The sequence below is a fragment of the Balaenoptera musculus genome, chromosome 19, assembly GCF_009873245.2.
Source record: "Balaenoptera musculus isolate JJ_BM4_2016_0621 chromosome 19, mBalMus1.pri.v3, whole genome shotgun sequence".
Lineage (NCBI taxonomy): Eukaryota > Metazoa > Chordata > Mammalia > Artiodactyla > Balaenopteridae > Balaenoptera > Balaenoptera musculus.
In genome coordinates this window covers 21,000,373-21,026,649 of record NC_045803.1, presented here as the reverse complement: position 1 = coordinate 21,026,649, position 26,277 = coordinate 21,000,373, and the positions used below count along the sequence as shown (strand labels likewise).

The window sequence follows — 26,277 nt, the reverse complement described above, 5'->3', positions numbered from 1 at the left end:
GGTGACGCTTGGTCCTTCTTTCCCTTCCAGTTTGGTCAATCACTTTAGAAGGAATTTTGCAGCGTGAGTAAAGATACTGGCTAATTATTATGAGTAATTTATGGCTTGGGGTCACTGTGGCTACTTCAAACAGTCTGAGCGAGGCAAGGTAGAAGAACATATTTCCAGGGAAGCAGATGGCTGGAGGTGGGGAGGGAAATCCATTTGTGTATAGTCTAAATTCCCCCAGAACAAAATCTAGACTATCTTCCCAAAGCGAACCAACCAGCCGACCAGTCTGTGGAAGAGGCAGAGGTGATCAGGAACCCTCTGTATTAAGAGTGGGGTCTGCTCTGGACCACCTCTTCCTCCCTGGTGGCCCAACCCCCTACAGTCACATGTGAAAGAGACAGACTTTGCATCTGGGCCAGTTGTCCCAAAAAGGTCTGTGGCCGGGGATGAGCCCGCCTCTGCCCGGCTCCCAGGCCACGTGTAATAGGAAGATCCTGACAGTAAAAATCTTCTTGTCACTGAGACATTCCTCAACTGTTAGCAATCAATTTGGAGGTGGGGAGGATGGGGGTGGGAAATACCAAAGGACATCAAAGAGGGTCTCACTCCCAGACTCTGCTCTGTTTCAAGGCTCTAATTTGGGAAGGTTGTGTGCTAAATAATTTGTGAGCCTCCAAACACGCAGGTTATTGTTTGTGGACAGATGGTGTATCACGTTTTATCGCTTTTCCTTCTGTGGGTCCTCATATGTGGGACTGATGTGCATTCTGAAGTCTTTGTCTCCTTGCTAAAATCTCTAATCTGAAACAGGCAATCAAGCACAGAGGCAGGGCTTCAGAAGGCATAATCAGAGTTTTAAAAGCAAAGGAGAGGGGGAAAGCCAGAAATCCAAGTGCAGTTATGAGGCAGATGTGTTTGCAGAGAAGGCGAGAGGTTATTAGGGTATTAAAAGTGGACGAATGAAAGGGACTTCTCTGAGGAGAGGGAGAGAGAGAGCCAGGCCCTGGCGGCAGGCACCAGGGCGCGCCCGGCGGGGCTGGTCCCCCACCTTCCCCGGGAGCCCGGGAGCTGGGGCGATGGGGTCTTTGTCTCTGCAGGCGGCCGTGGCGGGGCCTGGGAGGCCCCATCTTGGAGCTGCGGCCGCCCTTAAGAGCTAAATCATGTTGATCTACAGGAAGGAAATGAAATAGACGAACTCTCTCCTCTTTTCTTCCTACGGATTTTTCTTTTTTATTCTGAAGATAGAATTACTGTTTGTAAGCATCTGAAAGTCATTAGAGGCCCTGCAGTCTGTCAGGTGCCGACACAAGAAACTGCTGAAACCGAACGGGTGCCTGCACCGAGGGCTGGGAATTTGTCATGTGCTGATGAGCAGTTATAATAATATATGAGCAAATCACAAGCATTCTGCAAATTAATCAAATTTTTTTCCCCTTCTCCCTTGTCTCTGGGAGAGTGGCTTTGCAGGCAGACGTAGGTGAAGCAGTTTTACTCACAGATGGTCGCTCTGGCATCAGATGGAATTTATATAACAGTAATTCTGATTTCCTGCCAAAGTAGCAGTGAACACACCAGGGAGATTGTAGAAGGCGAGTCATGTGGTTTTGCTGAGGTTGTTGTGGGAAGTTGAAGGGGGGAAATCTCAAATTTTCCTCTTTGCCTTTACTGTTTTTGCCTGAAGGGCCAGAAACGGAACGCCATTCTGCCATGGGCGAAATCCATCACATTTTTTCTTGTGACTTGTGCTGAAAGAGTGCTTCGCAGCTGTTGGGACTGCCGGCGGTGACAGAGCCCCAGGACTCCTGACCCTGACCCGCTCCTTACAAGACTGGAAAGGGGAGCAGGTTCAGGAGGCAGTCGCACCGAAGGCTGCAAGGAGGCGGTGCTGATGCCTCGAGAGCCGCACTCACTTACCCTCCGCTCCCGGTGGCGTTGCTAAACCTACAAGGGCTTTTCTTTTCAAGTGTTTTATTAAATGAAGATTCTAACAGCCCTCACTTTAATTACACACGGGCCCCGTGTATAATGCCGCTGGATTTACTCAAGTAGTTGAAAACGATGGTGCTGGTGATTAAACTGATGGTCTTGGTTTAGCAGCTCAAAAACCTGGGAGTGTGTTGGTGTGTAAGTGCACGTGGGTGCCGGCCCCAGGTCCCGGGAGGGTCTCCCTGCGAGCTGACACCCCCTTCTCCCCCTAAACTTCCCTCTCCTGGGGAAACCCTGTTCTGCCTGGTGTGAAGGGGGACGACAGTTGACACTTTGGGGACCACGCTTGAGCGTGGATCTCACCGCAAGGTGCCTTCCCTGCAGAGGGGAAATGATACCAAGATGGCGTGTCAACCGCATTATGCAACAAAGTCCTGCTGTTGCGGGGTTTTTTCCTAATGTAAAGCCCTGCCCATTTGTTTTGGTTTACGTGACTACAGAGAAATAAGTGGATTAGACGGAAACTTTAGCATGCTTCATTGCAGCTGGGTGCCGACATCTGTCATTCCTCAGCCGTATTCTAGATCATGCCAGCCAGAGAAAGCAAAGTCTGACACCTTTGATTTTAGAGAGAGCCTTTTATAGGGGGAGAAAAAGAGAAGAAAGGAGTAGCATTGCCTTTGTGACTTCATAGGAAAAGCCACCTCTCTCCTGTGCTTTATTTTATTTTATTTTTGGCATGTGACAACATTAGTGGCACTCAGAGAGCTCTGAACGTTGAAAAGTTTATGTTTCCATCTCTCCCTTTTAGTTTGTAATTTTCTATTGTTCACGGTACCAATTTGTTGAATTGGGCGTGATAAAGTGTAGCTGTTTAAAATATATCCAGTGTGCCCATCTATATGGATATATACTGTGGGTATGGACTGCAGGTGTCTGATGCATTTACGAAAAGAGGGATGTGTGATTCTGTCTCTCACATAAACTCACATTAATACAGTACAACAGCACTGAAATTTGATGGCATATGAGTGGCCCCGCTGCACTGTTTTTGGTGAGATATTCTACAATCCACATGAGCCCACCTGCCTCCCTCCCCCAAACCATATGAGCTCCCACCCCAAGAAATGTACTGTGTTTATGAAAGATGTGAGTGGGTAGTGAAGTATCCACAGATAACCTTGGATACCAGCTTTTAGTGGATCGGCTGTCTATATACTTACAGCATGTTGTGTTGGGTGATTTTGTGGGTTTGCCCCCTCCTCCCCCCCATTTCTTTTCTAGTGAGGCACGGTGCATACCACACCCTTGGCACACGCCAAGTTACAACATTGGCCCGCCTCCCATAGTTAAATTGTATAATAAAACAGAACCTACAATTAAGGGCTGATGTGTTCATTTTAAAGGACACGATGGAAAACAGGAAACAAACCAGCAGAGACCACCCACTTGTTTATTTCACTGGGTGCGTGTGTGTGTGTACAGGAATGCAATTTATCTGCCACATGAAAAACCACAGGAAGGCTTCACCCCGTGACCCTGCCTCACCTGGGAGGAGGTGAAGCTCTGCTTGTTAACCTCAAGACAGTACAAGGCGGAGGTTGAGAACTCAGGCCCCCTGGTGCCAGGCGGGCGGCTGCCTCTGGGAAGATCTTGCCAGACCTTCTGACTTTTCCAGATAAACTGGTAATCCATGTTTTTACATGAAAGTTCTTTGTTCTGAAACATTGGCAGTGCCTTAAATCTTTTTAAATGTAGCGTTGGGGACAAAACAATAAAAACGTGTGCCTCCAGGTTGTGACTTCTGAGGAGGGTGGAAGCGTGTTATGTCCATAGTAGTGATGGAATCCGTGGAGCTGGCCCTGTGGCCACCTGGGCTCTGGGCTCCCGGTCAGGTGGGGCAGTCCAGTCCCAGCACTGCACAGGAAGTGGTGTGGTTGAGGATGGTGGGGAGGGGGGATGGGGGGAGAAGGCCTATTCATAGAGCTGTGATTGGGAGACTGAGACCCAAGGTGACCCAAGGTGCACCGGAAAATGGTCAAGCTCTCATGTGCCCTTAGTGGACTCTGGGAGGAGGAGTGTGGCAGCCGGGACTGGGGTCCCGAGGGGTCTCCAGAGCACAGAGCACTTGGGTTTTCCTGGTGGGGAAAACAGCAGGGCAGAGGGTACGGTCCAGGTATGCAGCCAGCCCAGGCATGGGCAGTGTGCAGGGGAGGGCTCTGCAGGGTCGCCTGTTGGGAGGGGGGGCTCGATCTGAGGAAGAATGCCAAGCAGGGTGGAGGGAAGCACGTCGGGATATGTCCTCACAAGACCAGAAACTGGGACCAGACTGGTTAAGTCAGGGCTGCCCACCCCAGGGTGTCCCTAGGCCCCCGTGAAGGTGAGAACGTGGGGCTAGGCAGAGGGGCCACCCACCCAAGGCAGGGGCCCGAGCCCTTCCTAAGAAGCTGCCCAAGGGGAACAACTCCCAGCCTCCAGTATCCAGTCCCTACTCTGTGCATTGCAGGCCCCCTAAGGGGAGGGAGAGACCCACCGAGCCCGAGTCACAGGAAGCCATTAGTGAGCAGTGACTGACAGAACGGTGAAGTGCCTACTTATGTAGGCCTTCGGTAAGTGCCCATGGGGCTCTGACGGCTGGCTTCAAGGATGAGTTGAGGCTTGGTGGGGTCTGATTGGAAGGAGATTTGGGGGCTGGAGTGGGCAAATTCCTGGTGGCAATGGCAATAAATATTAGGCAAGAAGGGGTTGCAAGTTGGAAAGCCAGGCTAAGGAGGCAAGATGCCCTGGTAAGAAATAGGGAGCCATTGAAGGCTGGAGAGCAGGAATGGGAATAAGTACAGAGGGGATTCGGGGACTGGCATGGTGTGTAGAGCATGCCCACTGTCTTTTGCTCCTTCTGGTGTCTTCCTCCTGTTCCTAGAGTCCTTGCTGTTTCTGGGGTGGGCTGTTAACCCAGTGAACCTGATGGTGCCCAGATGTGGGTTCACATGGAGCAGGGCTGGCTGTTACTGCATCTGCTAAATGCCTACTGCCCACCTTATTGCCACAGGAGCTTCAGATAACTGTATTCAGTCCAATATTCCTAAGGAGTGAAGATATGGATATTAAAAGTATGAATAGGAGGTGCTGCATTGGCTAATTTTAGAACCCTTCCTATTTTTGTCATCTCTTGAGTACCACCTTAATAATTTTACTTAATATTTATTAAAAGCTTTTTAAAAAAGGTAGCTTTATTTTAGCGATACTATCCAACTTTGATTCACTCTTTTTTTCCTAAGGCTGTTCACCTAAAAAGTGGTCAGCTCAGTTCTATCTAAAATCACCTCTGTTAGTGTGGTGTTCCAAGTACCTCCCTTCCCCAGAAATGCTGGGAGAGAGAAGAGAGTTTCAGGACGGCAAAGTTTGCTGTGTGACACTGGGTGAGGTCCCAGCCCCTCTGTTCTCTGGCTCCCGCCTTGCACTGAAGGCAGTGTCCTCTCATTCTGGTCTCTCCCAGCATTTCTTTCAGGATTAAGTGCGCTCACCCAGAGACAAACACTGGGTATTGTTAGAGGATTATTATATTACACATCTAAAAATCTCCAAAAAAGGAACGCAAGTTCATCCATCGACCCTTGGAAGGTTATTTAATGATAAACATAAATGCTTTCATAAAATCTGGGGAATGATTTAAGATCTTGGATCAATAGTTGCCTGTGAGTGCCAGTGGCCGGGCCTACGCTACAGTCTGGCTCTCCTGACCACCCAGGCAGGCTGGTGGCTCGCTGAGCACATCGGCAGCCTGGGGCAAAGAAATAAACAGGATTTAAGGCAAATTCTGCATGGCGTGGGCCAGAGCATGGAATGAAGTCACTGAGGAAGGGACCACCCTGAGGTCAGGGGGAAGGAAGGGCAGGACCGCCCGCCTGAGGCTGCTACTTCTGAGGTCCTGGGCTGCGGGGAGAGGTGGGGAGAGGGCTGAGCTGGGAGGATCTGGGGACTCCGACACCCCTGCCAGATGCTCTCTTCTGCTGACATCTCCTGGAATCCAGCCTCATCTTCTCAGCTTTCACACTAACTGAACTTGAACCTGAAGCTGCAGAGAGGCAGCAAGACAGTGGGTTGAGCCCTGGCTGCAGGCTCAAAGGGAGCTGGTGCAAAGCTGGGTTTTCTGCCTTTCTCTGGCTTCGTGGCTCTGGACACACACGGAGCCTCTCAGGGCCTTGGTGTATTTAGCTGGCAAGTGGAGACCCTGACACCTGACTCTAGCATTGTCATTGGAATGACCATTCCAATTCAAGACTCCCACGCAACAAGCACTTAATAGAGTATTTGAACATGCAAAACCGTATCTAGCAAACGTTGATTTAACTCTTCTGATGTGCCACACGTTGTGCTAAGCATTTTACAGACCTTTCCTCATTGAATCCCTGCAACCCTATGAGTGAGCTATTATTAGTACACCCATTTTAAAGATGAAAAACCTGAGACTTGGAAAAGTTGACTAGCCAACCCAAGAGTGTGTAAGCTGTAGAGACAGGTAAGGTTTGAATCCAGGTGTCTGGCTTGAGAGCCCACGCTCTTCACACCGTGACTGAGCAATGCAAACACTGTATATTGGTAGGGCTGTATACAGCAGGGTGTCCCACCCCCTCCTCCAGAAAGAGTTTCCCTGTCACCTGTTTGGCTTCATTGGGGCCACACTCTCAGCTGTGTCATCTCCTGATCTGGGGTGTTGGGCTATCACCGTCCACTGCACATCAACCAGATTCACTTTTTAAGAAAATTTTAAAATAAAAATTTAATTTTAATATAGATTTAGAATTACAAAAATGTTGCATAGGTTGTACAGAGAATTCTCATATATCTCACGCCCATTTCCCCCTATTATTAACATCTTACATTGGTAGGGTACATTTGTTACAATTAATGACCCAATATTGATACACTATTATTAAGTAAAGCCCATATTTGACTCAGGTTTCCTTAGTTTTTACCTAATGTCCTTTCTCTATTCCAGAGTACCACATTACATTTAGTGGTCAGGTCTCCTAGGGCTCCTCCTGGCTGTGACAGTTTCTCTGTCTTTCCTCGTTTTTGATGACTTGGACAGTTTTGAGGCATATTGTGTAGAATGCCCCTCAGCTGGGATTTCTCATGGTTAGACTTGGATCGTGGGTTTTAGGGAGGAAGGCCACAGAGGTGAAGTGCCTTCTCATCCCATCAAATCAGGGTACGTGCTCTCCCCCTGACCTTGGTCACCTGGCTGAGGTCGTGGTTGTCAGGTGTCTGCCTGTACGGTTCCTCTTTCCCACTTTCCACACTGCAGTCCTGTGAAGGAGGTCGGTCGCCATGCAGCTGGCACAAAGGAGTGGGAGTTTCAGCCACCTCCTCCAGGGGGAGCACCTGTGTAGTAAATAGTTTGGAATGCGTGGGGCATTTGTACTTTTCCACGTAGGTATTGATTCAATCATTTAGTTGTGACAGTATGACTTGTGGATGCTTACTTTTTTACTTTGTTGCTGAAGCTGTTCCAGCACTGGCCACTGGGGGCTCTCTCACTGGGCTGCGTGGGGCTTTACAATACCCCCATCAATGTATGTGTTTGGAGCAATTCCTTGCTCTCTGGCACAAAGTGCTCCAGGAGCATCTTGTGTATGTCCTGCTCTAGCCCTAGAATCAGCCATTTCTCCAAGGAGCCCTGGTTCCCTTTTCTTGTGAATGGTATTAGAAATCAAGCTCTGGGCTAAGTGTGCTTGTCGCCACTGGGATATCATGGGTTCTGGACCCTCTCGGCTGACAGAAAAAGGAAATATATGTGTGTATATTAACCCTTGCGTATACTCACATCTCTACGGTATGTATTAAGCGAAACACAAGTTCACACTGATGTCTCCAATCTGTTACCATATGGATCAAAATTTGCTTTTAAAATAGTAAAATATTTTTTTCGATAGTGTTTTAAATTTAAACCCAAATCACAGGAAATTTAAAACCTAAAATTATTTATACTTAGGATATTCCAAAGTGTTTGAGCATCTTTGATTAGATGGATGAATATTTTTTTGAAAACTGAAAACATAAATTATGTACCTGATTAGAACCATTCTTGCCTATTTAGAATTAGGGAAATTAAATATATATATATATGTAACGTGTGCTACTGAGAAAAGGCTCTTACTATCAGCTCAGTGCATGTTTGTGTATATTTTTACCCATCTCATTGTCCCTGCTGAGCCTGTTGAAGCTTGAAGGATGGCCGGGGTCCTGGGCAGGGACCCTCCTTGTTTGCAGCTTCAGGTTCAGAGCAGCAGACACTCCGAGGGAGCAGCCGGTGAGGGCCAAGTGGACACCAGGCACTGCCTGGGAGGCCTGACTGGCTGGCCAGCCCGCTGGTACCACCCAGCCTGGATTCATCCCAGGCCTGCGGGGCGGGGTCCACCTCTGGGGGGCCGAGTTTCCAACTTATCCAGCTGGCCCTATAGGTGGAGCCGTTTTCTTACCTACCAGCATGCAGTTTGCAAATGTCCTTAGTTTCAAGGAATCCAAAGGGCTCTGGTTGGGGTGCAAGAGGGGGAAGGCTGTTATTAAGGAGTCCTGTTGGTACTTCCCAAGCCTCATAGCCCTGCGCATGCGAGCTGCCTCTGAGGACTGCTTCTCTCCAGGTCATTACCAGGACCCTCCTAGAAAACAATGCCACGGAACATGGCTGCGAGAGACCCTTCTGTGGTAGCTTAGAAATACCCCATGATCCTGTGCTCCAAAGAAGATATTGCAGAAGGGAAAACGGGAGTGTCGCAGGGGGTCAGCTGTGGGTTGCTGCGGCCCCAGAAAGCATTCGTGATGCTGCTGGTCACCAAGATTCTTCCTCGGCCAGCCTGGACTCTCATGCTTTCCAGCCTTCTTAGGGGTTTACGCCCACCCAGTGTATACGTAAGCGTGGCCAGGGCTGATATAGAAGCCATAGCAGCAACGTTCCTCTTCATTTACCCACTGTTGTCTTTTCCCAGTTATGAACAATGAAAGGCCCCAGTGTGACCGACCTGAAAGACTTGCCCTGGTCTGAGAGATGGCTTGGCAGTGTGAGGACACAAGGGGATTGTCCCTGTCACTGTTTACCTGGGCCAGGGACCCTACTCTCCACCACTTACATACATGACCCTCTTCTGGACCCTCTGCCTTGTGTTGACCACGGAGCGTGAACCATGATTCTGGGGATTGCTCCTCTCCACGCTAGGATGCCCTTGCTCCAATGTCCAGAGTTGTGCCTCTGTCACAATGTATGGACCCTCTGGCACACAACACGTGTGTCTTTCCTCAAGAATGTTCTTTCTCTCTTGGGGGTCCTTTCATAACCCCCCATTTTGAGCCATCTTTCAACGAGAAACGGGAGTCTTGCTCAAAGCTGGATGTCCTTCCCTCATGAACGATTGGCCCCTTCCTCTCTCCACTTGGGTCTCCAGTAGGTTGCAACCCCTGAAGGTAGTCTTAAGATGTGTGGGCAGCCATTCAGCATGTATTGGGTGGGCCTGTGTCAGGCATGTGGAATAGATGCCCTTCTCACCCTCTCGGTGCTAAAAGTACTGCATCATTCCAACAGCAATCTGCTCAGGGCAATGCATGCAGCAGGTGCTCAATGTGTGCTCATGGAAGTGGGCTAGGGTCCAGGAGATGTGTGATGTGAGCTTTGACAGAGAGAGAGCTTACAAAGCCCTGTGGCTTGGTACCAGCCATGGGCTCAATACCAGTCTTTGACGTGCGTCTGGAGGCCACAGTGGTGCTTGTGTCCATAAGGGGTGTGGCATGTGACATGTGTGCAGTATCATACATTATAGCACACATTCCTCCAGGAAGTTCATGGATTCCCTCCTGGAGCATCTTTGGGTCTGATCAAAGAAAGCTCTTTGTAGAGAATCTTCCGACAGGTGGTTTGCAGGGAGTGACAGGAGGGAATGGTGAGATGAGAGTCTGTTCTGAGAAAACCCTAAGGTTGAATTCCTGATCAGGAACTGGCTAGCTGTGTCTACCTGACTTTGGACAATTTTTCAACCTTAGTTTTCTTTTCTGTAAAATGGGGAGACGTTTCTCCACCATATATCCCCACTGGTGGTCATGAGGACCATTGAGGCAATTCCTATAAATGTGCTCTGAGGAGTGGGTGTCGGACTGTTTTCTCACCACCCTGGACTAAGCACCAGAGGTTGGTCACTTACCCCTCTCCCCATCTCCTCTCCACCATCCCTCACCTGAGCAGAAACCACCAGTATGTAAAGTCTGGAAGACTTGTGGACACAGCTCCTGCTCTTCCCCAAACCCAGCTGCCCACAAGTGTGGAGCTGTAATTAATGGATGGTTCCCCAAGGGCAGACATTTTCCTCTCCCCCTTAGGTGCAGGGAAAGAGAAGATATTTCCATCGTAGCAAGTAAGAAAAATGTCTCGTTTCCCCACTTTTGTTATAAACAATGTACGACTTGCTTTCTCCTTACTCCTCCTGACCCTCCACACTGTATACATATTTATATATTATTCATAGTGGATTAAAAATGAATGCGCTCTTTACCACGGCTCTACGGCGCAGTGACAATACAAATTAACGTATGATGTACTTACTTTTTGCATGGCAGTGATGGGAAATGTTGATGGCCTCAAAGTGAGAGATAGAGAGGGGTGGAAAGTGGGCTGGTGGGGGGAGTGCACATCTAGCCACACCGTCAGGGCCCGAGGCCCTGCGTACAGACGGGGATGGGGGCTATTTGGGGCAGCAGCCTCGCTGCAGAGCTGGAAAGGCCCTTTCCCTTCCCTTCTCCCAAGGAATGAGGTCCAAGCTCCCCAGGGGGTCCTGTGGGCCCTTTCCCTGCCCAGCTCTCACCGAGCTCCACTTCCACCGTACTGACCTGCTTCCATGCCCCTGCACCCACCCAGCCTTCCTGTTCTTGTGCCTAGGGTCAGGCACGTCCTCTGTCTGGGGTAACATTCCTCTCTTTTTCCCTTCTCTTGGCTACCTCCTTCTTTCCTTCATCCATCCATTCATCCATCCAACTATACTTTTGCTTGAAAAATACTTGATGGATATCTTTGACATCCCAAACTCTGTACTAGGTGGTGAAAAACAGCAGTAATCAGAAAAACCAAAAAACAAAACAAAAACAAAACCCCACAGTCCCTGAGCCATGGAGCTGAGAGTCGGTCTTGTGGGGAAGACAACATAATTGTTTATTTGTTGAGCTACTCTTGTTGGATTCTCTACTGTGGAAGAGAAGAGTTTGCTATGATGAACCTCAGTGGGTCTGAGGGGACCCACACAGGGGAGGCCTTCGTGAGGCTGAGGCAGCTGCGCTGAAGGACGGGATTACAGTAATTCGATGAAGTAGGTGAGGGAGCATTCTCGTGGAGGGAATGGGACAGGATTGGGCCAAGGTCCTGTGGTGAGAAAGAGTATAAAGTATATAAAGTATCTGGAGAGCAGAGAGGTCCCTGTGGCCAGAGGCAGCAAACTCAGGGCTTTGAGGGCAAAGAGGTTGGAAGGGCATGCCGGGACTCACGTTCCTCTCCGCTGAGCTCTCGGAGCCCCCAGCCACCTCTACCATCTCCCACACTGCATTCCCTCAAAATGCCAGCCTTGTACCAGAAGAGGACCCTCTAGATGCGAGATCCTTCCCGCATGGGCCTGTGACAGCAGCCCAGCCCAGCCCAGCCCACGTTTGCTGAACTTTGTCCAAGGGAAATGCCCCTGCTAACAACTTGTTTCTTTGGACTCTGGAGGTCTTCCAGTTCCCCAAGCCCCCTTCAAAGGCAGGTGCCCAGAGGAGAGACAATATCTCTGGCTTTAATCCAATACCACCTGGGACAAGACCACCTGGAACAGGCAGGCTAGTGTGAAACAGTGACACACGAAATGCTGGTCGAATCAGTGCTTTTGATGAAGAACAAAGCATAGCCTCCCTTGACCAGGCTTAGATAAGCAACACGATGACAACAATGAAATCAGCAACCATAGCAATGACAGACTGCTGACATTCGTATAGCTCTTTGTCACTTACAAATTTGACACACCATCTCATCTGATCCTCACAACAGGCTTATGGTGTCAGTATTAGTATTATCCCCCCATTTCCGAGGTGTGGAAACTGAAGCCTTGAGAGATCAAGTGCTCACTCAAGGTCAGACAGAGGGGAAACTGAAGCTTGGGTGTTAGTAGCCCCCCAGCCTCACAGAGAGGGGAAGCTAAGCTTTGAACCCAAGCTCCTGGTCGGACTCACACTGCTACTGCAGGGCAGGAGGACACCTGGAAGCAAAGATGCAAAACTGAGAGAGCTCTCTGTGGTCAGGCATGCGCAGAAAAGGATCTCCTGTGTTCAGAGGGGCCAAAGGACACCCTGGAGGGCAGTGCTTCTTTGTGGGGTTGAACTTGAGAGAGGCCAGTGTTTTGATGCTCTCCTCAAATGGGGAGCTGGCAGGGGTGGGTGCACTTATTCTCTTAAATTCAATCACCAAGAAGGGCTGTTAGACTCAACTCTGTCTTAAAGCCTTTGCTACTTCTTAGAAACTGATGGACAGTAACATCTTCATCGCCACCTATAGACCCAAGTGAATGGCCACCTCCATCTCCAGTCTGCCAAGGTGGCACAGGCAGCATGGCTGGTCTTTCCTCTCATTAAAATGTGATGGATGGAAGTTTGCAGAGTTTGTCACCCTGAGGGCTTCTCCTCAGGGGACAGTTGACCTGCCTCCACCTGGAGATCTGATTTCCTCAGAGCCCCACATCCACTGCAGCAAGAAGGTAAGAAAGGTCAGCGCAGATTTCCATGGTCCCTCCCGCTGTCTCTGCCTTCAGGTGGGTCCCTTGTTCTGTCACACATATCGGAAAATCACAGTAGAATATTTAGTGGAGCTCTCAGCTTTAGGGTTTATTCTGAAGTCCTTGCTTATGTTCTTTGACCAAAACCTAACAGATCATTGTGTTTGTGCCAATACCAGGGACTTCGAATGGATGAATGGTATAGAGAAATATGAAACTTTTCATCCAGATTTAGCTGGACTGGGAAATGTATCAAGTTTCCAAAAGTGCTTTGCATACCAACAGCTTTCTGTTTGGGAGTAAATGTTCTCATCACCAAAGGATCAACCTTTCACTTACATTTGATTCTTGGGAGAACACAATGCTTTCTTCTGGACTCGTCTCAGCTCCTCATAACCACCTCCCTCAGGATGGACCTCTCATTTCTTCAAATAATTTTCTTCTACATCAGTCTCATGGGAAACTTTCAACTAACCCCTCACAAGGGGGTGTGTGTGTGTGTGTGTGTATCCTACAAAAACACATTGTAATCATGGTTCTCATAAGAATGGGAGAATTAGGACATCTGAGTACATTATATACATTGGAAATTTGTTTTAAAGTCAAACCATCCATGTTTGCTATATCTTAAGTTACTTATCTGTGCAATGGGGTTGATATCCTTAACAAAACTGCCATAAAGCTCAAATATGAGGTTAAACATACAGAAATGTATGTGAAAACGTGTGGGATGTAGGCCTTTGGGATTTTCAAGTGCTACCATTATCTACAATGCTTCTACTTACAAGGTATATTGCAAAATCAGGATTTACGATGATTCCAGTATTGTATAGACTTCTTTCTACAAATGTACACATGCATAACATTATACCCTTACATATAGCTCCCAGCTCACCTAAGTTAAAATAAAAACTACTTCAATACTAATGGTTTGACCACTGGAGTATCCAAATATGCCAGAATTATTGTACATCTTTGACTCTACCAAGAAATAGAGATTCAGATATAACCATAGGATAAAATCATGATTAATATTTTAAAATCAATTGGTAGGAAAAATATACTAAGTGCTTTTATGTCAAGTTGGCCAATTCAAAAAAGCTCTTATTGTGAATAAAGGTGACACTTGAGGTTCTCTGTTTGGTTTGCTAAGAGGCATGTGGGTCCCACGGTGACACAATTTGCAGAGAGGGTAGCTTCCAAAGGTTGTAGCATAGATTCATACAGAAATGTATTATTCAGTAATAATAATAGAAAATATAATAAACAGTTTTCATAGATGGGGAAAAAAAAAAACAGTGGAAGAATGGAGGAACCAGTGTGAATCCTGGTGATCTGAGGTAAATTTGTTAAACAATACCTTAGTTTGGTAATTTTGCTTCATGGTTCTGCTAGCCTTTTTGGATCATGGTACCAAGAGTTTGACTCTATTTATTTATTTATTTTTATTATTTGGAGTCCTTAACTCCGAAGACTTGTCAGACCACCATGATTTTCTCCGTCAGTAACTTATTGCCATGAAATAAATACATTGACAAGTTAGCCCCAGCTTTTTCTGAGCCATGGTAATTAGGATAGTGGTCACTCCTCCTCTGTGAGCTGCCACAGGGTTGTCCTTGGTGGGAACCCAGAAAATATAATCCATTTCTGAGAAAATTTGGACAAAAGTTTAAAAACGTTTCTTAAGCTTCCTGAGAGAAGTCTCAGCTCTACTCCTCAGGTTCTCTGAATGACCCTCAGTTGGTTCCTATGCCTCCAGCTACAGATTTGGGCCCTCCTTTCTCCTGCTCAAGAGCTGCCCTTTCAGAGAACCTCAAATCCTCCCTCACTGAGCTCTGGGCATAGCTTCATGTCCACAGGGATGACGACTTCATGAGTTGGATGATTGAGTCTTGGGATCTGTTGGAAACTCACTGAGGCCCAGCTTAGCGCTGACTTAGATTCATGATTATGGTGGGGAGAATGGGCACGGCTTTTCCTATCCCACTGCCACTGATCAGAACCACGATTCTTCCCTTCAGTCTATGCTCTAACTCCAACGTGATGAAGAGTAGGGCCATGTATATTCTTCGTAAATATGCTAAGTCCACTAGAGATAGAGTCTCAGTTCTCCTTCTGCACCATCCCAGGGTCTTCCCTGTCACCTGTGTGAGGGGCGACTGAGCCCAAAGGGTGGGGTTGGGTAGCAGGAAGGTAAGAAGTGAATGGTGCTTGCGAATCCTTCTCTTACTTGACAATGGTGGTCCAGGCCCCTCCTGCTGACTGTCTGTGCTCTTCTTGCTGTGGTAGGCTATGTGGAAGGGCCGACACCAAGTGCACTTTTCTTGGGTTTCATTTGTTCTTACCTCCATGGACTTGCAAATCGGCTTTTGCAAGTGGGAAAGTTGATCAAATTCAGCCTTGTGTTAGGTACAACAATAGAAACAAGAGAAAACTCTATCCAAAAATTTGTATTCAAAAAAAAAGGCAAGGTGAAGCAGTAAGATAATAATGCAGTCCGCAAACAGTTACTGCCTGCTTGCTCTGTGCCAGGCAGTGGGCTTGGCACCAGTGCTATTAAGATGGCTATGCCTCCTGCTTCAGGGACGCACAGATAGTCATGGTGATCAACACACACACAGCAGCCCCATAAAACATTCATCCCAGTTGGGCAGAGCCTTGAAAGAAGAATGGGGTTTGGGTCTGCAGAGAATAGAAGTATTTCAGGGAGAGGGTAGCACAGCAAGGGTATGGGGACCCTGCGGAACGAAGCTTTTTTTGCAGAGACCATCTCATCATTTGGGTTGGAGTGGGCAAAGGGGGGATGCTCCCAGGAGACTTGAGAGGTGCTGGGACTGAGCTATGAAGGTGAGGGGGTAGGTGGCCATCAAAGGTTTGGGCAAGGAAATCACAGCTGAGCTTCTGCTTTAGGTACTCACTGTGGTACCCCTGGGGAGGACGGGCAGGAAGTGGGGAAACTGGAAGCAGGAAGCCCTCTTGCAGGCTGCCATGTTCATAGTCTAGCAAGAGTCGGTGTACACTGGGCTAAGCTCAGAAGGGGGGTGTTGGAAGGAGAAAGATTCAACAGGTAGAATGGATTTGCCCAGGGGTCAATTGGCTAGGAGGGAAGAAGGAGAGAGCGAATTCCTGAAGCCCACTAAGAAAGAAGCAAGAATCTAGCACTGTGTGCAATTTGGTGAGAAAATGAGTTTCAGCTCCAAACATTTGGTTGGCCTCCAGTTCCTCAAGAACAAGACTGTTTTGCTAAGTAGATACACAGGACTTCTGCTGTTACCGTTCTAGAAAAAGTGCGGAATATGCTGTTCAGATGTTTTCTGGGGTAAACGGTTGGGCCCATTTATTTACTTGTTTATTTTTCTGAGCAAATGAAACCCAGCCCTGGGTCTTGACCTCTCTGGGTGCTGGGTAGGACAGCTTCCAGGAATGGCGTATCCACCGTTTCCCAGCATCAGGCAGAATACAACTGTTCCATTATAACTTCCCAAACCAGATGCTTTACTGGTTCCTTAAGATGGCAGAAATGTGTGCACGCCTGCTGTACATCCGAACAGAGAAATCAAGCCTGAAGGAGCAGGTGGATATCACACAATCCATCTTCTGTTCTGATTTATAGCCTTTCTAGGAAAGTTTGATTCCAAGCGTCACTATTCAAAATCAAACTTCTTTAAAACTAGGTTGCCCTTGATTATCTGAATGTCCAGTTTCCTCTCTGATACCTTCTGCTGCCTCCTCTTGAAACCCTGAGATTCCCAAATTCTTCCAGCTTGGCACTTCCACTCCACCCAAGAGCAAGGCTTGGGTAATATCCCTCTCTCACCCCACCCCAAACACCCTCCCTGGTCACTCTTGATTTGCTTATCAGTAAAGAGTTAGTGGGAGGGTAAGAAAGTGAACTGGCTGGAGACCTGAGTCAGAATCTCAGATGGAGAGATTTATGGCTTTTTTGTGTGGAGCTAAGGTCAGCAAAGTACAGTCCAAGGCTCAAATCCGTCTCCTGTCTGTTTTTGTACGGTCTGCAAGCTAAGAACGGTTTTTACATTTTTAAATGGTTGAAAAAAAAAACCCAACAAGAATAATATTTCATCACATATGAAAATTATATAAAATTCAGATTTCAGTATCCATAAATAAAGTTTTGGATTTCATCAACGAAAATTTGGAAATTTATTTCCTCTCTGGTTGTATTAGTACCTACATCATATCTTTGACCTTGGCCTGCAAAGGCTAAAATATTTGCAACCTAACTTTTTATAACAGTATTTCCAGGTGTTGGGGACTTTCTCTTCTGTCACCTAGAAACTCTGAATTATAAACTCTGGCCACGATGGAAATCCCTGTCCAAGTTATTAGTATTTGGTAACATTATTTATCCAAGTAACTTATTACTTATCCAAATAGATATATGGGCTGCCTCTTCATTCTTTGCCATTTGATTTTTGCAAGGCAATAACACTGATGATATTGATAGTATTGGCAATCATGATCATGGTCCTTTGAGCGTTGGGGGCCGGGAAGGGGGGTAAGCAGCAGAGCTGACCGGCCACTCTTTCTGCCCACAGGTCACAGGCCTTTCCAGTGCCGCTACTGTCCCTACAGTGCCTCTCAGAAGGGAAATCTGAAGACCCACGTCCTCTGCGTCCATCGCATGCCTTTTGACAACAGCCAGTATCCCGACCGCAGGTTCAAGCGCTCCAGAGTCGACTCGGAGGCTTCTGGGAATTTCGAAGACCCCACAGCTGTCAAGGCGGGGAGCTCAGCAGAGCTAACAGAGGAGGACAGCAAGGCCCAGGAGGAGCGCAACTGAGCCAACCAACCCGGATATTGCAATATTATTTTACACGGTTTTCAGATTATGCATCTGGTAAAAGAGTTTGCTAACTGCATTCCAAGGGGAAAAAAATCATGTACAACCTCCCCTCTAGTGTATAGAACATTTAAAAAATTTAAAAAGATATCTATATATATATTAAAAAAAAAATCCCCAGTCCTTGAAAATGGCTGCTAAACTGTTACCCGGCAACAAGTATTTCCAAACAATGCAGGTGGGAGAAAAGGGATTCCAGAAATGCTTGGTGTCCTCCGAGCTCAAGGAAGCTGGGGGCCCTTCCAATGCTAGAGTCGTCTTTGTTCAAAAATCATGCTCTTAACTGAAAAACGATACCATCTAAATGATTTAGTGTTGCCTTGAAGATGGAGGGGTCGTGTTTTCATTGTTGAAAACACCTCTATAATCTGACACCAGCTGCTGTCATCTGCCTCGCACCCTAATGGGATGTGTCGGGAGTCGGCCGCGGTGCCAGTCAGACTGGAGCGGTCACTGCAGAGAAAATCAATTCACGTGGTGTTGTAACTGCACTCTCAGAGAAACCTTAGCCGGCCCGCAGCCAGCGCCAGGGCTGACCGGCACTGCAGAGGATTGCCATCTTCAACGTGCATTTAAAAAAAATCCACAGCCAAATGAATCAATGGTCAGGAAGTATCTGCAGACAAATGTCCAGTGCAGGTTTGATGAGTAATTCCTTTTTTTAGATCAAATTGCAGTATGGAGGGAAATGCTTTTTTCTTGGTTGTCTTTTTTTTTTTTTTTTTTTTTTTTTTGAAGGAACTTACAAGAAGGTTGCTAATAAAAAAAAATTTAGGGGTACATGATATAAAATGCTTAGAAAAACTAGCCCACCCTACCCACAGAAGGTGCTGGTGAGGAATGGAAGCTTATGTAACAATAGATTGTTTTTATTATGATTTTAAAAATTTTACTTGAAAGAAGGCTGCTTTGGTCCTTATTATCAGATTTTTTTCATGTGTTAGTTTTTGTAAGTCTCACAGACACGAAGCAAGATTTTCTTCTCCAGCAAGCTCTTATGAAATAGCTTGTATTAAAATATGAGTCTAAACATCCTGCTCTCTATCACTAATGAAGAAAACTGTTTAAGTTAAAATGTCTGTTTTTGTAAAACAAATGTGTTCTATATTTTTGTAGATTTTAGATTTTCTACTGATTGGATACTCCAAATTTATCAAGTTCTGCACCACCCAGAGGGAGATTGGAGAGCCAATAATGAAACAACTCATTCTTCTAAAAAACGATTTACGAAGACTAGTTAATGGTTTATTCCTGAATCTGCTAGTGTGGTGTCAAAGTTCAGCCTCTTAACATACTTCCTTTGAGTGACACGATATTGGTGCTGTTGCTTGTGACGGTGGAGAAGTATTGAAGTATTAACTTCTTCTAAAAAAATCATTCAGACTTAAAAAAAAAAAAAAAAAAAAAAGAAAGATATCTCCTTGCAGGCTGGGAGCACAGAATAAAACCCCAGGGCCTTAAAAACTTCAGCTCTGCCTACAGCAGTTTACAAAAATACTAAACTGCAATCAATGTAAATAAAATGCTTCGCTATCCTGAGACCAGAAGGAATCTCAGGCTAATAAGGAATCCGGTTTGCATATGCTGTCGAGAGGGTGACATCCCCCCGGGGTTTCAGTGTAAACGTGGTCGCTGTACAACGTGGACCCATCTGGCATAGAGCAAGCTGCTTTCTTGTTTTTCTAGAATAGTTCTCACTGCCTTACTTAAATCGAGTTGATAAACTTAATGCAACTGTTTCTATGATCCTAGAGAAAGGACTGAAATGTTATTGAAAACTTTCCGACTGTAGTAAGCTTTAGGATTTTAAATGCACTACTGTGTTTGGTGACTGTGCCAGTCGCTTGCTTTCTGTGTGTTTGCCCTGCCTTTGGTATCTTAGCAAAGAAAAATATAAAAAAGAAGAAAAAAAAGTAAAAAGAGCAAAAAAGAGGAAAAAAAAGTGGAAAAAAAACGAGAGCCACATTCCATTTCTAGCACCTTGGGCGCTCTTTCAGTATCCTTTTGTGTCTTTTGAGCATCGTCAGATGCGACAGGCAATAATTCTGTTTGTGACACTGGGAACATCCCCTCTTCTTTGTGGCGTGTGTGTTGATTCCATTTTGTCCAGTGCTACCGTCCTTATTTCCCCCCTGACACAGGCCTTCTTTCCAGAACATTTGTAACTTGTAATACAAACAAGTGACAGCCGCAGTGATGCAGTGTCAGTTTCTGAATGTCATCAGGTTCTCATATCTAAACATGTCAAGTTTTTTCCCTGTAACTTCTGTAGTCTGTGATGCTGGTCATAATACTGTCTACATTCCTACACAAAGAAAAAAAAAATCTATCTTGGAGGAAATCTGAGATCAATAGAGTAGAGGATTTTGTTGCTATGCTTGTAACAAGTAGAAAACTTTGTATTTAAAGTTTATTCTTGGTCATTATTTATTATTATAATACATCAGTTGACAGAACTTTATTCTGGTATAGAAAGTATTAAAAGTTGTTTTTTCAGCAATGACTGTTTTCTTTCTGCTGTTAGAATAAAATGTCTTTGAAGCAGTCCAGTTTTATCCAGTGTTTTACGCAATGAAACCTCTACCTCTGGGAAAAAAAAAAAAACACATCTTTTCCTATTCACATATGTTTACTAGGAGGAGGGAAACATATTTTTGCAGCTTTATCAGATTTTGGTAAGACTTGGTCAAACACCACTTCTTACAAAAAGCCCTGCAGTATTCTGGGTGGATGGTTCCCATACCCTGGTGCTTTTTCAAGCTGAAAGAGTATCTCTGTGCAGTACAAATAGCACGTGTATCTGTGTGTGTGTGTGTGTGTGTGTATGCACACCAATGTGCATTTGTGAACTATGTTTCTTTGAAAGCTTGCAGACATGGGTTTTAGTGAGGTAATACCTATGCAAATACAAATGCTCCTCATATACTAGCAATTATACAAGACACTTAAGGCATTGGGATCTATTATTTCCCTTTACTGGTAGCAAGTTTTAAAAAAATCATTAAATGTAAGGAAGTCTTTTCCCTCTGAATGATCAGAGAACAATATGAATTCTTTCTCCAGAAGCAAAGGAAAAGAACAAAGAATGATAAAGTCTACGGTATGGTATCTGGGCTGCTGAAAAACAGAACTCTGCCACCGATCTGAGAAGGTTTGGAGTGTGTGCCCCACACTTGATGCGCAGGCTTGCTTTTTGACTTGTTTTTTTGTTGTCGGTGGTGGTCTGGTTTCAAAACCAAGCTTGCATGATGCGTGCTGCAGCTCTGGAATAGGTTGGCCCACCGAAATGTTGCAAGCAAAGGCATCCAGCCATGATACAGGAATTTGTAAGTCACCGGGTTTCTTTCAGGAGTCCAGACTGTTGGTGTCCCTGGACGGGAGCAGATGACTTGAATGAAATCTTTGGCAGTCCCGAGAGTCCATTGTTAGAAACAGCAAAGGTGAGTTACGAGGAGTTAGGGAAGGATCAGAAAATGAACCCATCAGGGAAGGAAGGTTGATTAAGGGGCCATAACTCCACATACATGCTGGATCCTGATCCCAAATGCCTCCAGGGGCCAGGCAGGATACCTCAGTGGCGAGAGGAGGAGAGTAGAAATTGGGAGGGGGGCGGTCTCAGGGGCCATGGGGAATCCCAGCACTGCTCCTTCTCACCACGAAGAAGGCGGCATCAGGGCTTCTGACTTTGCAAGAGACACTGGACACCCGGATTTTGGGGGAAGTCTCTGAATTTCACATATTGGTGCAAAATGTGTATTTAAAAACTGTGTGATAAATAGCCGATCAAAATGTGGTTTATCCACAGAAGGGATTTTGTTTTTCTTTTCCGTTATGATTTATCACAGGATATTGAGTATAGTTCCCTGTGCTAAACAGTAGGACCTTGTTGTTTATCCATCCTATACATAATAGTTTGTATCAGCTAACCCCAAACTCCCAATCCATCCCTCCCCCTTGGCAGCCACAAGTCTGTTCTCTATGTCTGTGAGCCTGTTTCTGTTTCATAAATAGGTTTCTTTGTGTCCTATTTTAGATTCCACACGTAAGCAATATCATATGATCTTGGTCTTCCTCTGTCTGACTTACTTCACTTGGTACGATCATCTCTAGGTCCGTCCATGTTGCTGCAAATGGCATTATTTCATTCCTTTTTATGGCTGAGTAATATTCCATTGTATATGCATGCACACCACATCTTCTTTATCCGTGCCTCTGTCGATGGGCATTTAGGTTGTTTCCATGTCCTGGTTACTGTAAATGGTGCTGCTGTGAACATTAGGGGGCATGTATCTTTTCAAATTAGCGTTTTGTCAAGAATGGACTCTTATTCTGCCGTGCAAAGGGATGGAGCACTGACACAGGCTGCAACGTGGATGAACCTTGAAAACACTGCGTTAGTTTGACGAAGCCAGTCACTAAAGAAGCCAGTCCTGTGGTTGCTGGGGGTGTGGGGAGGGGAGGATGGGGGTGACCGATGGATGAGGGGGACGAGCTCTCTTCTCCCAGAGATAAAGACGCTCTAAAATTAGATAGCGATGCTGGTTGCCCAACTCTGAATATATTAAAAACCACTGAGTTGTATACTTTAAAAGGGTGAATTTTATGGCATGTGAATTACATCTCAATAAAGCTGTTACAAAATAAAAATAAAACTGGAAGGAGGCCTTTTTAAGAAGCTTCAGTATGTATTTCCATCAAAATATTTTGAGCTCTTCTATAGTCACAGACAATTGGCAGATCAGTCCGTTGTAAAGAATTACAAGATTGAGGTGTCCTGACTTAAATCTGAACCCTGAACTACTTATCGGCTACTTGATCTTGAACAGTTTAGCTGTTCTGAGTTCATTGATCGTTACCTGTAAAGTTATGAAGTTAAATGCAATAACGTAGGGGAAATTATATGTAGGTTTATAAAGGACTCTACAAATGCTAGATATTGTCGCCACTGTTGTGTAATAAGTTATGGATAAATTTGAGATTAATTTCACATACACAAAACACTGTACACTAACCCCACCCCCTGTGTTTTGGAAAAGTCTCCCCGGTGGTCAGATGGTCATGATTCCTCCACACTCATCCCCTTCAGATAAAATTATCCTGGACAAATGTCTTAAATTTTTTGTTTTCCAATTTCCTCATTTGAAAAATCAGTATTTTAACCACTTTCTTGCCATTCTCAGGGTCTTGGGGGGCAGATAGGGAAAGAGTGGGATGCTGGGGGAAAAGAGTTGGTCTTGGGGTTAGATGTTATTCCACTCACTTGTTTGATGAAAGTTTACAGGGGACCTACTGTGTTCCAGGCATCAGGCTATGGGCTGGAGATACACAGGTGAGTCAGAGATCATGCCCACAGATCACTGTCTAAGGAGAAAACAGACTTCAATCTGATAATCACACAAATAAATATAACACATCTGGAAGAGGAGATTCAGAGATAAGATGGATTTTTCACGTCACAGAAGACTTCCCTAAGAGGTGACAACAAACTGAGATATGAAGGAGAGCATGCCGGGTAGAGAAGCAGCACGTGCAAAGGCCGTGCGGGTGTAATGGGGCTTGGGAGGCCTGTCTCCACCTCTGAGCTGTGGGATCCAAGTAGGTCATTCCAGCTCCCCAGATCTGCTTCTTTATCTGTGAAGTGGAAAATGGTGCCCACAGCCAGGCTCTTACTGGGATTAAATGAGATAGTAGTAGATAACTGTGTTACAAGCTGCACAGACAGCAAGCTAGGTACCACCAGGTTCCGAGGACTGTTATTGAAACTGACACCGGCTAGTAACCCACTTGAGCATTGAAACGGAGTGCGTTCTGCAGATGCATGGCTTTCTGGCTTGTTCAGAAGCCAGCAAGATAGGAGTCGATGTAGCGTGATCCAAATGCCTTCTTCAACAGATTTACAGGATCCCAGAGAACCATCAGTCATAGACCACACCCAGGGGCCTCAGTTTTCTGGGAAGGAGTGGGTGGGAGTCTCCTGGTCCCAATTCAAGGTCTTTGTACGGCTCCAGTCTATCCCTTTGTCGATGGGTTTGGCCACCGTGGCAGCAGCACTGTTTGCTGGAGGAGTGTACATAGGTTGGTGAACATCCTGATTTCCCCAGACTAAAGGGTTTCCCAGCACGTGGAACTTCCAGTGCTAAAAGCAGGGCAGTCCTGGACAAATCTGAATGGTTGGTCAACCTGGGTCCAAGGCCACTCCCTCTAAAGGCACATGTCTGGGCGGAACCAAGCTATTGCTGCCCTTAACTCAGGAGGCCAGTACGAGGCCAATCGGGGGAGCCAAGGGGCTCAGAGCATGGGCTTTGCTAACTCGAGACTTGGGTTCAAATCTTCTCTGCCACAGCACCTTTGCTGTAAGGGTGAAAGTTGACAAGGTACACACAGCATTCCACACAATGCCTGGCACGTGGTCATTGTTTATATACCCTTGCTGAGTGACCGAATGGATCTCTGTTTCTACTTCGATGAGGTGGGGAATGCCTCAAATGTGAAATTCTCTTCCTGGCAGCTGGAAATTGCTGAGCTGCTGATACTCAGTGTTAAGGTACTATTTTGTGCTGAAACTTTTATAAAGATGGTAACCCTGCTGTCTCTTGTAGTTTGGGGTTTGCGCACTTCCCCTTCTCTGTTGAACATTTGTATTGCAACAGTATATTATGAAAACCTCACCTGGTGTATTGTAAGCACAATCCCAAGGAAATTAGTGTTAAATATTGTGATCTTCTTTTCAAGATAGAAGGGCTAGTCCCGTTCCACAGAACTAGAGGTATGTTTCCATGGGGAAGGAAAAAAATTCATAGTGTAATGCAATATTAAAAATGTCGCCCAGCTGAGCATTCCATGTAGGGGCTTGTGAAGAGTTTTAATCTCATCACCTGTTGGTGTTAAGAGAAAAGAGAAAGATGGAGGGAGGGAGGGAGGAAGGGAGGGAGGCAGGAAGGGAGAGGAAGGGCTTTTGTGAACAAGGAAATCACAAGCCAAGAGGAGGGGGAAAATTTAAATGATCCCAGGCCGAACTGTTTTGCTGTTAATACAGAAATACAGTGCAAGACACATTTAATGGGCTCTATTTTTTATTATACTATGCTGAATAATTAAGTTTGAGGCTAAGTGTCACATGGATTTATCTTTTAATTAAAAAAGCATGGTTCACGCATATTTGAGTGGTAGTCCAAATAAATGCAATATAGAAATTTATGTTTGTTTATCTAGGTGTTAATTACCTAGAGATTGTTCTGGATTACTTCTTTTTATAAAGTGTCATAGGCTCGTGTCAGAACGAATAAAGCTTGCCCATGGAACCTTATCAATTTGCTAACGATAGTGCTGGTCTGACCTGAGGGGGGGAGCAGGGGAAAACTTTGGGGATTGTTATGTATACACAGGCCCCCGTTCAACCCACACCAAATAAAACAGTCGTTTTAGAAAATATTTCTAGGACATAAAGGCACAAATATATCTTCGTTGTTTTACAGCCTCTTGTCCACAGCTATTTATAAAACATGTGATTATTTATGCATTGGGTTATGAGAAGTTTGGCTGGGAGAGACTGTGAAGGAGGCTCCACCAATCCAGTTACCTGTACCTCGGAGAGGTGGAGGGAGGGTTTCTCAGCAGAAATGGGGCCGGACAGGAAGTCGGCTGCTGTGATTTGTCTGAAGTGTGTCAACCTCACTGCCTCTCCCAGAAAGGGCAGACAGCGGGAGAAAGAGGGACAGCAAAGTTGAGGGTTAGAAGTCACGTTTTTTAAAAACAACGATGCACACTGAGAAAGCGAAACCAGAAGCCCGCACAAACTGCCCCTCATACCTTGGGTCAGTCCCTGCCTTTTTCTTTGTTTACAAGCGATTTTTGGTGGCAGGTTCACTCGAATGGCTTGGAAACCTCCTGAACAAAGGAGCGCACCCAACTTAGACGACCCGGTCTGGGGATGTCTAAGTTGGGTGCGCTCCTTTGTTCAGGAGGTTTGTTTGCCTTGCGTCGCCTGGCCTCTTTCCACTGCGCACCACAACTCTACTTTTGGCTGCCAGATCTCCAGAAAATCAATAAAAGTAACTGCGGGTCCTGGTGGGCTTCACCCGGCTTGGTGGGCCTTTCTCTCGGGGTGCAGGGAGAGCAGCGGGAGAGACCGGGACCGGCACTCAACTGTGCTTCTCTCCAGCCCAAGCTGGGGGGAGCGTCGGGAACCCCCAAACAGAAAACCAGCCCAACGTGGAAGCTCTCTGCTGGGTAGGGTTTCATTTTCAATGTTTTTTCCTTCCTCCGGGAGACCTGGCGGACTGATGGAGCAGGTCACTGGGCAGCGCGCCTGGAGAGGGGCGCCCGGGCCGGGCGGGCACCGAGCGGGCGCGGCGCCAGGTGGGAGCGCCCGGGGGGGGGGGTCTCCGTGCCGCAGCGGGTCTGGTTTCTTCGGCGCGGACCCTGCAACCCGGCCTCTGACTCAGCCCCTCGCCCCTGAGGGATCAAACGAGCGTTGGCCGGAGAGGAGAAGGCCCCCCGCGCCGAGGCTTGGTCTCCAAGCTCCTGGTCCCCCAGGGCTTCTCTTTTGGCGAGGAAGGGGACAAACGCTCCAACGGGGCTCGCTGTGGCATCGGGTCCCAAGGAGGGCGCGCGGGTCCTGCACGGCGGCAGCTGCTCACGCCGTTACCGCGGACAGGGATCAATGCCGCGTATCTTTTAAATTATTGACGCCTGAACTCTGTTTTCCTCCCAAATTGC

The 26,277-nt window shown here is 46.5% G+C and overlaps 1 protein-coding gene across 4 annotated transcripts in view; it reads left to right on the top strand.

The window, feature by feature from the left end:
* The window catches only part of ZNF536 (zinc finger protein 536), a 417,289-nt gene extending 398,987 nt beyond the window's left edge, over positions 1–18,302 (top strand). For all 4 annotated transcript variants that reach the window (XM_036834930.1, XM_036834932.1, XM_036834929.1 and 1 more), the window contains one exon: positions 17,255–18,302. In XM_036834930.1, the coding sequence (XP_036690825.1) occupies positions 17,255–17,499 (245 nt within the window). In that variant the 3' untranslated portion in view covers positions 17,500–18,302. The remainder of the gene's footprint in view (positions 1–17,254) is intronic.
* Positions 18,303–26,277: the final 7,975 nt, after the last annotated feature.